The sequence below is a fragment of the Macaca mulatta genome, chromosome 2 (assembly GCF_049350105.2).
Source record: "Macaca mulatta isolate MMU2019108-1 chromosome 2, T2T-MMU8v2.0, whole genome shotgun sequence".
Taxonomy (NCBI): Eukaryota; Metazoa; Chordata; class Mammalia; order Primates; family Cercopithecidae; genus Macaca; species Macaca mulatta.
In genome coordinates this window covers 175,495,615-175,509,179 of record NC_133407.1, presented here as the reverse complement: position 1 = coordinate 175,509,179, position 13,565 = coordinate 175,495,615, and the positions used below count along the sequence as shown (strand labels likewise).

The window sequence follows — 13,565 nt, the reverse complement described above, 5'->3', positions numbered from 1 at the left end:
GCTCTGCCGCCTCCCGGGTTAACGCCATTCTTCTGCCTCAGCCTCCCTAGAAGCTGGGACTATAGGCGCCCGCCACCACGCCCGGCTAAGTTTTTGTATTTTCAGTAGAGACGGGGTTTCACCGTGTTCGCCAGGATGGTCTCCATCTCCTGACCTCGTGATCTGCCCGCCTCGGCCTCCCAAAGTGCTGGGATTACAGGCGTGAGCCACCGCGCCCGGCCTCAGGTATTTCTTTGTAGCAATGTTAGAATAGACTAGTACAGCATCCTATACACACTTGAGTGTGTGCATCTTGCTTTATTTACTTACCATTATATCCTTGAGATTGTTCTTTATTGATACATAATTTTATTTATTTCTTTTTTTTTTTTTAAAGCTGAGTTATAGTCCATTGTATATATACCACAACGTATTCAACCAATCCCTTATTCAGGGCTGCTTAGTCCATTCCCAGGTGTTTTTTTTTGCTATTACAAATATCACTGCAATGAATTTTCTTGTATGATTTTTGTATCTGTAGGATAAAGTTTTCAGAAGTGCAACACTAGTTTTTAGGAAGTCATGCTATCCCACAAATGTCTCAGATGATGGTGACAGAATTCTTGATCAAATGGACCACAACATAGGCATGACACTGCCTATGTTCTTTCAGTGGTTATTGGGATTGCTAATGCCAGGTGTTTTTGGCCTGCTTTTTAAAAAATGCAGAGAGATTTTGCAGAATGAGAAATAGTGACAAGCGATGGAAGCAGTGAAATTGACACATGTATGCTCACGGTGATGCTGAATGATCAGAGCAGAATCAAATCTAAAATCCCAGTTCTTGTGTGGCCATGGCTCGGATCTCTAAGCTGGCTGTTTTAACTGTGAGGTTTAGGTTTTAATTGCCATAGTATACTAATACATATCTGTGTTTTAGATATTTTTCTAAGAACATTTGAGTACCCAGGCCTATGCATAATGGCTTCTTTGCCCATCTCCCTTTATCATGGCCTTTCATTTTCATCATAGCCTTAGGGCTTTGATCTTATTACTTTTGGTCAGACTCTGATACTGGGGACATCAGGCTGAAATGACAGCACCCCACGTGGTTTATCTCAGCGTTGTTCCTTGTGGGGGAGGGCAAAGCCGAATCAGACATGGGCGATGGTGCTAAAAGCAAACAGTCTCTGATTCCTGAACCCAGACACACAGGGCTCTGCTTCTTCTCACTGCCTATTTCCATGTGAAACGTGAAGATAATGATACATGCCCCACACCCTTTGAGGTTGTGGTGGGGAATATTAATGAGATAAGCTTCAAAATGCAGTTTGAGCCTTCAGGCCTGAGGTCCTTGATAAAAATTGGGTTATAGAATTAGTGATATAAAGGAGCACATTCAAACCATGACCATTTTTCATTAAAGACTACCTTGACAACTGCTTTAAGCCTTTAACTCCAATACAATACCTAGGAACTTTCACTACAGTGCAAATGTATTTGTAATACTCTGCTTTATCTTCTTATGTACTAACTGCCAAAGACAGTGGGTAGTTTATCCATTCAGCAGATATGTTTTAAATGTTCACCTAATTCTGATGGAGTCGTTGGTCTCAGAGAGAGCCTTGGGCTGCCAGCAGGGCAGTCTGCTTTTCTCTGGCTCCACCTCAACCATCTGAATGGCCTTGAGCACTTTAGCTGAGCCTCAGTTTCCTTTTCAGTACATCAGGGTAATCAGAACTTCTGCTCTTTGTGGATGAATGGAAAATTTCAATGAGAATGGATGTACAAGGTTGCTCAGTAGAATAAGGTCCATTAAAAATTAATATTACTATGAACGTCTACACAGGTTACTTTTCAAGTTGAAAAGAAAACTGAGATGTTGGGAAACAGGCCGGTATACTCTAGGTAAAGGCTTCCTATCAACTGAACCACAGACCAGTAACAAATCTAAATTTTCTACTGTGACATAGCAAAATCATGTAGGCCTAATATATATGCATAAAACATGTGTAAAAGATATATGTAAAATACGCACATATGGGTACAAAATATAGGGATAATAGTTCAGTAATAACAACAACAAAAATCTTTTCAGCCAGTGCACACTGAACTGGCCTCTGCGGGGACTGGCTTTCTGTGCCCTGGAAGAGTTAGGATGTGTCAAAGGGGCCCAGTGTCAAACCCAGGGCCCTGCCGGCATGCATTGCATCCTTAGGGGTAGTCCCATGGCCTTTGGATGGTCTTGGGAGCCTAGTACAGAGTTTTATTATGAGAGCTCTAGGGACTCGAAGAGAGGAAAACCACCTGTTGATCTTTTATTTTTCCCACTGAAAGTGGATGGCAACATGGAAGCTGGTGATGCTGGTAGCTATGGTGATGATTAGAGTCCAGCGGGCAGTGAGAATTCTCTAGATTCCACTTAAACGCCATCTGGGCAAAGTTGATAATGCAGAAGAGTAAAGCAGGTGAGATAAGGATTCTTATAACCCAGGGTCATTATATTTAGTATTCAGAATTGCTACTGATGGTCTCATTTCAGGAAGACAATAGGGAGTGGTGAGGACTGAGGTACAATGGAGAACAGTGGTCTGCTTGATCTGATTTTCACAGGTGGGAATGCAGGCTTTGCATTGTGGCATCTTTTGTTTCTTAGGATATCCACAATCTGGATTTTTATGTGAAAGTCTCTTTTATGAATGTTGTTGTGTGTATACACATGCCCATACCTTTACAACCACAGATCATGACATGAGGCAAGCTGGAGTGGTCTCCTCGGGGACCCTTGGGTCCTCTGGTGGTGGAGGGGAGAGGGTGGTACCAGGCCAGGAGTGGAAGATACAATTTTAGCTTAGCACTGCAGCAACATGATCCTGAGTTCCCACTTCCCCTGCTCTCCTGGAGCTCAGCCCAACCTCCAGAGAATGAGAGAAAGATACGGTTTTTCTAGCGCCTGAGGCTGGTAGGGAACTAGCAAGTAGGTAAGGATACTGAGTGAGATTCCCCTACTTTTGGAAGGGATCCAAGAAGTCTGAGACATCAGAAAACTCTATGTGGCTCTCAGAAACCATTCAGCAGCCCACAGAGAGGCTTCTGGGCCAAGAGGTAAGAATGTGTCACCTTCCTAGGGACTGGCAGCTGAGAAACGCTGCTTTAGAACTGTTTTAGGTTTCCCATTTGGTGTGTCCAATATCACGGGTCCTCTTGGCCGTAGGGAGTTAACATGTGGATAATGGAATTATGCTTTGGATGCCATGTGAGTTTCTAAGATAAACTGTATGAGCTGTATTACAGGAAAGGTGGGTCCATGAAGCGGAACTAATGGTGACTCCAGTAATCATAAACACCAGCTATTTCTAATAAGGGGGAGGGTAACAGGCCAGAGATTCCCACCTTTGCACTTGTAAAATGCACTGCTGGGGTATAATAGCTAAGCAGCAGACATCTTCCACATGATTCTGGGGAACTGGCTTGCTCCAGAATTGGAAGGATAAGCAGCATTAAATGATTCATTATCTTGCTTCTTTCCACTTCCTGGAATGTCCCAAATGGTAAGCAATGGGCAGGAAAGTGTTGGCCAGGGCACAGACTACAACTATGAATTTGGAGACGGCACTTCTGCTCAGCTGATTATTTCAATTTTCTCACCCATAAAAGGGTATAGCCAAAGAGCACCTTTTCAGTACACTGTGAAAGCTGATTTGAAAACCAAAGGCTTGATTCTTTTTTTTTTCCTCTCACTGTTAAGCCTGTATGTAGAAATCAATTGAACCCAGTTTAATCAGACTTGTTTCTGTTTTGATGATAAGATCAAAGGACTAATAAATGAAGGCATATAACCCCCGGGAAGGGGAAGAGTGGGCAGTGATGCTGGGGTGGTGAGAATTAATACACATTTGAACACCAAATAGGTGCAGTTACCTACATTAGCCCATTGAATTCTCACAACTTCCCCACGAGGGAGGCATCATTACCTTCTTTTTCCAGAGAGGGCAGTTTTCTTTTTGAAGGTTTGTTCCAATTACAAATCAAAACTAAAAATAAATGAGATACACGGGAAATGAGGGAAGAAGAGAGAGGAAATGTTGGAAACTACATTCTTCTCCATTGCCTTTAACTTCTCTGATGAATCTTCCTTAGTTTGCTTCCTCTGATCAGTCCTGAAGGGGAAGCATTTCCAAGTCTTGGTCCTTTTCTCAGCCTCTATTGCTGACCCATCTTACCCACTCTGGGATTGAAGCATAGCTTCCAGGTCGATGATTTCCATTTCTAGCTCTGATTCTACCCCAAGCGCCAGAACCATGCCAGCCTGGCCCCCTCCTGGAAGGCTGCCTGAACACATAAATGAGAGGGCTCAACTGCTCATGGCCAACCAGTGTGTGTCAGGCAAGCCCCTCTGGCCTCTCCAGAATCCCAGGAAGTTTAAGACTAAATAGCATCTGCTGAAACCAAAATGTCATGAATATGACTGAAGGGGGCGCCTCTGGATCAGCTCGCCTTCTGGAAAGCTCGTGGGCTGCTGAATGGTTTCTGAGAGCCACATAGAGTTTTCTGGTGTCTCAGACTTCTTGGATCCCTTCCAAAAGTAGGGGAATCTCACTCAGTATCCTTACCTACTTGCTAGTTCCCTACCAGCCTCAGGCGCTAGAAAGACCGTATCTTTCTCTCATTCTCTAGGACCTGGCATTACTCAAAGTTTAGTATTTGGTATTATACCAATACCAACTCTTCTGCCCTGATCCCTGGCTTGCTTGCCCCAGATTGAAACTCTAGGACTGCCACTTCCTCATTCCTAACTGGACGAAATCATGGCATCCTTGGACAGACTTGGTCTTTGCCCTACTGGCCTTCTCTGAAGGAATGGAAGCTTGGCCTATTGCTTCATATTTCATTATAGTGTCTGGTCCGGTTGCCCCACCATTGCTTATTATAAGATATTCCCCTACCAAATGCTCTCTAATGCTATTTGCAACTGACTCATTGAGCATATCCACATGGACATCTCCAATATGCTTCAAATTCAACAAAATTCAAATCTAGTAGGGTCTCCCTCTTGACCCCGAATCAGAAACTTTTTCTGTTTGCATTATGTAGGAAGGGTCAATGGCAGTAGGCACAGAATAGTGTAGTAGTCACCCATAGCTTCCGAAACTTCTTTGCTCTTTTTCCACTGATACTGCTCTGAAAAGTCATGACTGGAGTCCTCTCTCCCACCCTTCACCAGATCCCTCTGCCCTTTTCATATGGGAGAAATTTCTAGCTTTGCTACTGACTAGGTGACTTTGGTCAATTTTTTTTCTTCAAGCTATTGATTTAATACACATACAAAGTTCCTTGCAAAATAGTAGCTGCTCAATAAAGGGTATTTACAATTTTAAAAATTTTACATAGCCAGCTTGACTTACTATTGTCCTCATGTATCATGTACCATTACATTTCTCAGATTGAAGGTTTTATGGCATAATGGATTCATATAAAGTCCACTATTATGTGGCCTTGGGCATGTTACTTATCTTCTCTGGATCTCAGTTTTATATCAGTAGAATGGAAATAATACCTCCCTCAACTGCAGAATAAAAGGTGATCATATAGACAGGATGCTCAGCACAGGGCCTGACACACAGAGTGATAATAATGGTCATCGATACTATCTCAGTGCCTTTGCTCATGTTAGTTCTTCCTCCTGCTGCTTCTCCTCTTTTTCATTTTGAAAAATTCTAAAAGACCTGGCTCAACATATTTTCTCAACTGTGCTCCACTGTGCATAGTTTTGTTATCATATTTTATTGTTTTATGCCTATTTGCATTGCCCACGTTTTCTGCTTGACTCCTTAGCCTAGCATTCAAAACCCTCCACTTTATCCTTCTTTCTCTCAGTGTTCTTCTAATTCTTCCCCTCCACCACCTGATCCCTTGATGCCCTTCCAGACCTCAGGACTTTGTGTCTTTTTCTCTGCCCAGAATGGCCCTTCCCGTTTTTCTTTGCTACCAGGATCTTATTCATCCTTCAAGGACCAACTCTATTAATTCTTACTTTCCTCCATGTTAGAATTCCTTCTTCACCCCCATTTCAATAATAGTGTGTTTATATCTCTATTATTAAACTCACCACTATAACATTTTAATTATGTACACAAACATTTCCCATTAGACTGTGAGTGTGCAGAGGGAGGGATTGTGCCTTGTTCATTTTTGTTTCCCTCAGTACCCATTACTGTGTTCAAAATATAATGGGTAGCCATCAAATGTTTGTTGTATTTGCATGACATAGATGTACTATGTTACATCTGCCTAAACCAAGAGGCCAGAAATGTGATTAAAAGTGATGCTTCTGGGTCCACAGCCCTCTCTGTAATGCTTGTAGGCCACTGAATGTTTTCCAAGTTCCAAATGAAAAGGTCTAAAATGTATCATAATCTGTCTGAAATAAAATATCTAGTCACAGCTGGGTGCAGTGGCACAAACCTATAATCCCAGTACTTTGGGAGACTGAGGCAGGCTGATTACCTGAGGTCAGGAGTTTGAGATCTGCTGGCAACGTGTTGAAAACCCATCTCTATGAAAAATACAAAAAAATTAGCCAGGTGTGGTGGTGGGCGCCTGTAATCCCAGCTACTCGGGAGGCTGAGGCAGGAGAATTGCTTGAACCCAGGAGGCGGAGGTTGCAGTGAGCCAAGATCATGCCATTGCACTCCAGCCTGGGCGACAAGAGCAACACTCCGTCTCAAAATAAATAAATAAATAGTCACAAACATAAGTATAGGCTAACACTTAATGACTAATGAAGTTCAGGAAGCATAAGAGAAATTGGGTCACATGTAAGGTAAATAGGCCAGCAAAACAAAGAAAAAACTGTAAACTCTGGCTATGATATCTAGTCCCTGGGTATTATGTAGAATCCTTATTGAAATTTATGGTTGTGGAAAACTGGCCAGTTTCATTTTCAGCATGGTCGGGTCAGGGACATTTCCTCTTATCAATAGGAAGCTGCTATACAATTAAATGGATCAATGATGCAGTGAGCTGAATTAGTTTTTTTATGGTCATATAATGGGACTAGTTGTGCATTCTACATTATTTCAGTTGTACAAACATGATATTTGAATCTATCTTACAGGACGATGCTTGGGCTGCTTTAGCATATTGATTTGAGGAGCAGTAAAAGGAACTGGTGATAGGAAGGCAGTAAAGTAATATCAATAAAATTGTGCAGGGGATGCACATTTGACACACTGAATAGCTTTATGTAGACTTAATGATTTTTGAGAATAATTTACAAATCTGCTCTAATTCAATTAGTACTATAATAATCTACCTTAAAATATGGTGGGGTATTCTGTTATGTATTTACTGCATTTGGTTCTGGTCTGTGGAACATTATGACACTTGTTATCAGTGGCATGCTGGTAAACTGGCTCTATGTTTTGTTTTGCTTTTTAAAACCCTGATTTCTAGTGTTTTCCTACTTCCATGGTATAAATACAGTACTCTCATAAGGGGCTAGTTTTAAGATACCAACAGTTTAACATCTAGCTTTCGAAGTTTCTGAATATGTGACAGTTTGCTTTTTGGAGATGGTTAAGAGTGGCCTCCAGCACACCACCGAAAGCTATTGTAAATAAGATAGTCTGCTAACAATTTAAAATCCCAAAAGTTTAGGACTAAAAGCATTCAGAATATTCTAGACCTACCCCTACCTTTGTAGGAAAAAAAGATTAAATTGAAGAACAGTGACATCCTAAAAGTCATGCAGTAAGTTAGCTTGTGATATGAGAAATAGATATTTGGTCTTTGTTCCAAGTTTCTGGTACAAAACTCCTAAAACCCTTGTAATTTCCTGAGTGATAGGGATTAAAGGAGCATCAGTTGTTATTCATAATAAGCCTCTTTCAAGCATACTTGAGTTTAGGCTGATGAGGTAGCTCTTGGAGGATAGTGGGTTGAAGAACCATGTGATTAGACAGTAGGAACTTCTACACCACCCTCTGACCTCTGGGGAGAGGAGAGGGCCTGGAGATTGAGTTCAATCATCAAAGGCCAATAATTTAATCAGTCATCCCTATGTCATGGATCCTCCATAAAAACTAAAGGATTTCAGAGAGCTTTCAGGATGGTGAACACATGGAGGTGCTGGGACAGTGGCATGGAAACTTCATATTCCTTCTAATACCTTTCCCCATGTCCCTCTCATCTGGCTGTTCATTTGTATCATATAAACTGTCAAACATAGGTAAAGCGTTTTCCTGAGTTCTATCAGCTGTTACAGGAAATGCTCAAACCTGAGGAGGTGGTCATGGGAATCCCCAGCTTACAGCCAGTTGTTCAGAAGTGTAGGAGCCCTTGACTTGTGATTGGCATCTAAAGTGTCTTGTGGGATTGAGCACAGTCGGGTCTGTGCTAACACTGGATGTTTAGTATCAGAAATGAATTGTTGGACGCTCAGTTGGTATTCAAAGAGCTGGAGAATTAGTTGTTGGTGTGAAAAAAAACCTCACACATCTGGCGTCAGAAGTGCTGTGAGTACAAAAAAAAGGTGTCTTTTTTTTTTTTTTTTCTGTTTACTAGCAAATTTGGGATTGGAATCAAGGTGTCTGGATTCCCAGTGTATTCTATACACAAATCTTCACATAGGGAGGATAAAAGTCACTGGACATGAATGAAAACATGACTGTATAATCTTGACTTGAAATATGGATGGGACAAGGTGGGTGACAGGAGCTGTGGTCATGAAGTTCTCACAGGGCTGCTCCAAACGACACTGAAAACCATTTAGGAAACCATGCAATTGGTTACCCTGCTCTTTGGTTTTCTGATTTAAGTGATGGTTTTTAATATCAGTATGTCCTAAAGTCCAGTGTGTATTAAGTCATCTAGGGTATTTATTAAAAATCTGCCAAGGCAGGGCTAATGTTAAGGCAATCCACAGGCCACACTGAGAATCCCTAGTTCAGATCCTCTTTAAAGACCCCTTCTGAGCTAAGATGCTTTGTTTACACAGAGCCAGGGGAAAATTCTAGATTGGTGGCTCCCTAAAGTGGTTCTTAAGTAAGCTGCATCAAAGGCACATGAGAAACTTTTTAAAATTTCTGACCCCACCCCCCTCATTTCTACCCAAGCCGATGAAATAAAAATTGAGGGGAAGGGAGCTGAGAAATTGTATATGAGGGACTTGAGCATATATGCATTTCAGTATCCTCCGGGGGTCCTGGAACCAATCTTCCAAGGACACTGAGAGGCGACTGTATATATTTGTAAAAAATAATGGGACATTTGCTGATTGCAGATTCACAGCGTAGATAGGAAATTGTGAAGAAAATGAAACAATTCTCAAATTTCCTTGATTACACAAACTTTTGTTTTTGCGTAAAACTCATGGGAAGTGCTGACCTAGATAAATTAGAGGGCAGTAGAAAAATACTTCCTTAGAATTGTCAAAAAATTGTTCTACTTGGCCAGCAAACCAATGACTATAAAATTATTAAAGTTGTGTTCAATGTACCACAGAATTTTATTGAGAGTGAAATCCTATTTCAATAAGTTGATTAGCTATTTGATTCAGGGACAGACTGACTTCCATATAGAGCACATAATCTTTAAGAACTATCATTTTTTAAACTATTATTTTGAAATAATTTCAGATTTATAGAAAAGTTTTTAAAAGTACAGTTCAGTATTTCCTGCTCCCACATTCCCAAAATGTTAGCAATTTCCCACATTTTTTCACTATCCTTCTCTCTGTATATGTATGAATATACAAACACACATACTTTTTTTTTCCTGAACCATTTGAGAGTAAGTTGGTGACAGGGTGCCTCTTTAGAATCAAATAGATGTGTGTATTGGTAAAAGTATATTCTCTTACGTACAGCATAAATATCAAGAAATTAACATTAATGCTATTATCCAATCCACAGGCTGTCTTCAAAATTTTCCTGTTGCACCAATAATTTCCTTTATACCAGGGGTCCCCAACTCCTGAGGCCATGCACCAGTCCCAGTCCCAGTTCCTGGCCTGTTAGGAACTGGACCTCACAGCAGGTGGTGAGCAGCGGGCCAGCCAGCAATGCCACCTGAGCTCTTCCTCCTGTCAGATCAGCAGTATTAGATGATTAGATTCTCATAGGACTGGGAACCGTATTGTGAACTGCACACGCGAGGAATCCAGCTTGTGTGCTCCTTATGAGAATCTGACTAATGCCTGACGATCTAAGGTGGAACAGTTTCATCCCGGAATCATCCCCGTCCCCTTGCCCCTGGTCAGTGGAAAAACGGTCTTGCACAAAAGGGGTCCCTGGTGCCAAAAAAGTTGGGGACGACTGCTTTATTATATATGTATAATATATATGTGTGTGCATGCACATATATATGCTATATATTATATATACACATATACACAGACACATTAAAAATATTCATATGTATATATTTTTTCCTTTCCTGGCCCAGGGTCCAATCTGGAATCTCCTCTTGCATCTAGCTGTCTTATCTCTTTAGTCTCCTTTGCTCCTGAACTGTTCCTTAGTATTTGTTTTTCATGACATTTTTTGAGGAATATAGGCTATTTTGTACAAGTCCCTCAGTTTGGATTCATCTGATGTTTCATGAGTAGATTCAAGTTATGCATTTTCAGCAGGAACCATGTAAGTGTGTGCTCTTCTCAGCAGGCCTTTGGTCTCTATTTGTCCCATTACTAGTGATGTTAACTATTATCACCTAAAGTGGTATCTACCAGGTTTCTATACTATAAACAACTTTTTCCTTGTAAAGTGTCTTACATAATTCAAGACTATGTAAATATCCTGTTTCTATCAAACTTTCACCTACTAATTTTAGCATCCATTGATGAGTCTTGCCCTAAACAATTACTACCATGGTAGATGCCATGTGGTTATTTTCTAAATCCAGCATTCCTCTTACATGACCAGGAAGACCTTTCTCACCTCTCCATTTATTCATTCATTCATTTATATCTGTGTGGACTCGTGGTTTCTTATTCCATGTGTTACTATTCATTACTATGACAATTGACTTTGATGCTCAAATTGTCCCAGATTGGCCGATGGTAAACCCTCAATCTGCTGTGTCCTTTAGATATTTCCCATCATTATTTGAGTACTTCCTTTCTGGCAGAGAAAGTATTTTAGACTCACCTTGTGCTTTTCCTGTTGCAACCCAGGAATCAGAAATCTAAGACTTCCTTTTTTTTTTTTTTTTTTTTAAAGAAGAGAATTTAGATATCAAGATCTGAGTGTCCACAGTTGTAGTTGGGCTGTCACTGCTACTAGGCTCCCTCAGAGCACAGAACTAGGAAATATGTGTGTGTGTGTGTGTGTGCCTGTATTTCTACATTTTAAATATTTCTGTATTTCTATTAATCTATACATACTTTAAAAAACCCATGAATTCATACTGATGCTTCTAATTCTAATCCAATACCATAGGAAAAGAACTCATTGTTTTTAATCACTCTCTTGAAACTATACCAAGCATGCAGGCTTAATGTCATTAAACTCTTCATGCTATAGAATAAGAGCTAGAAGGTATCTTGGATCCACATAGTGCCAGTCATCTACTCATCCATTTACTAACTTAATACATTTACTAGACACTTTCTATGTGCTGGGCACCTGGCAAGGAATATGGAAATAAAAGATTTTGTACTATCCTAAAGTAGCTCAATTCATTAGGTAGGACAGAAGAAAATAACAATATAGTATAATAAGCTCTTTATTCAAGGTATGCACAGTGTTCTATAGGAAGAGAGGAGGAGCATAGAGGCCAACCTGAGTTAACTGAAACATTTCAGAGAAGGAGGTAAAAATAGGAGGCTTATACTACTCATTGGAAGAATTTTTAGATTTTTACATGTTTGCATAAATAAAGGGTGTACTTTGCTTCTGATAGAAATGCATTTTAAGGAAAGTTCTGATTATCTAAAAGTGTTCTCTGCGTTGATTGAATTCATCAAAAAAACTGCTCAGCCATGACAACAGTCATGCAAATAAATTCCCAGGACCAAAAGTTATGTTTCAGTTTTTGTACTAGACTCCTCCCAAAGACCATACAGGAAAAAAGCAACTTCAGATTTTTAAAAATGCTTATTTTCCCATGGTGGGTTTTCTGCCTTCTTTTTTTTTTTTTTTTTCTTAACAAATTAAATACACTGGCTTATTTGTCATTGTATTGATGGTCATCCTCTTGCGTAGTTTATATACACTAACTTTCTCCTATCTAAACTTATCTTAAACTAAAGGGAGGTCTAGTAAGGAAAGGGAAAGATTTATGTATGTGAGCATGTTGCAGGATACATCTAGAAAGTAAAAGCTAAGAAAAAAATAATAATATTCAGTGGAGAAAAGTATTAGGGTAAAAAATAACTTTTTAAAATTATTTTTGTTGTCCTAAACATAAAGCATTCTTATCAAATTTTACTACCACTGCTTTTGAAAATTATTAAAAAAAAATAATGCAGGCTGTCTCCTGCTTTGTATTCCCCTGGCCAGTTTTCCCCAGTGCTGTCTGGCACTCTAATGCTGCTTTTTTCACCAATTTAGAAATCCTAGCCTAGAAAGTTGCTCAGGAAGATGCATAAGTAAAGATCATCAGTACTAGAGGCTGATCTTCATGCGACCTGTCGTCGTTCCTTCTTCTACAAAATGGTTCCCTAGTATAGCTGATACCACAGAAAAAGGTAGAAATTGAGACATGCATATGCACCTTCTCTTCATTCTAAGACCAGAATCAAACACGACTGACTTATCATCATTCATTTATCCTTTTATTTAGTGGCCTTAGATCCTAGAAGATAGATTCCCTATAAAATCATTTTAGCCATGAAATATTCATAAGAAATAAACTTCAAATGTTAATGAGGATACTGAAGTTTTTTTTAACCTAAAAAAAGTGGCAATTTTAGGTAGCCATAAAGCTGAGGCAAAGGTAGTTTGGGTTCTTGGAAAGAATCCTGCCTACCCATCTTTAGTGGCCTCTGGGCACAAAGCACTTATGATCACTGTAGAGGTGGAGCGATGCAAAGGACTGTGTCAGCAGTCCATGTTGTGACAGCAGCAGCATCTACAGAAAACATAGGTCATATACCTTGGCTTACACAAGGAATGCTAAGAAAAATGAGCCACCAGGTGGGAGCTTTAACATAGGAATGATTAGTAAAAGCTCCTTAGAAAGTGAGAATTTGTAATTACTTTATTAAACATTACATTCAGTGTAAAGGCTTTAACCATCATAATCACCATGATATAATACGTGAGTATGTACATGTAAAAAAAAACCTATTGAACATAAAATTATGTTTTGAAATCTATGCAACATGAAATATAGTCTGATATAAAAAACCCAACTAATCAGAAACATGAAAACCAGTACGTTTTAATAAAAGCCTGTTGCTGGTTCTGGAATAACTGTGGCATGCATGTTCCTAGTCATGTTGGACTTCTCCTTCAGCTTTGATTGGAGTAGTGTGTGTTCCACAATGCCAATTCTAATGTCCATCTCTACAGTTTCTTGTTTCAGTTTTGTTAAGCTCTGTTTAATCTTCACCAAAGGAGCTGCAGAATGAAAATAACATG

At 39.9% G+C, this 13,565-nt stretch overlaps 1 protein-coding gene across 1 annotated transcript in view; it reads right to left on the bottom strand.

The window, feature by feature from the left end:
* Window positions 1-13,167: 13,167 nt before the first annotated feature.
* The window catches only part of IFT57 (intraflagellar transport 57), a 64,068-nt gene continuing 63,670 nt past the window's right edge, over window positions 13,168-13,565 (bottom strand). Inside the window, 1 exon segment of the mRNA NM_001258196.1 lies at window positions 13,168-13,544. Coding sequence (NP_001245125.1) covers window positions 13,366-13,544 — 179 coding nt within the window. The 3' untranslated portion in view covers window positions 13,168-13,365.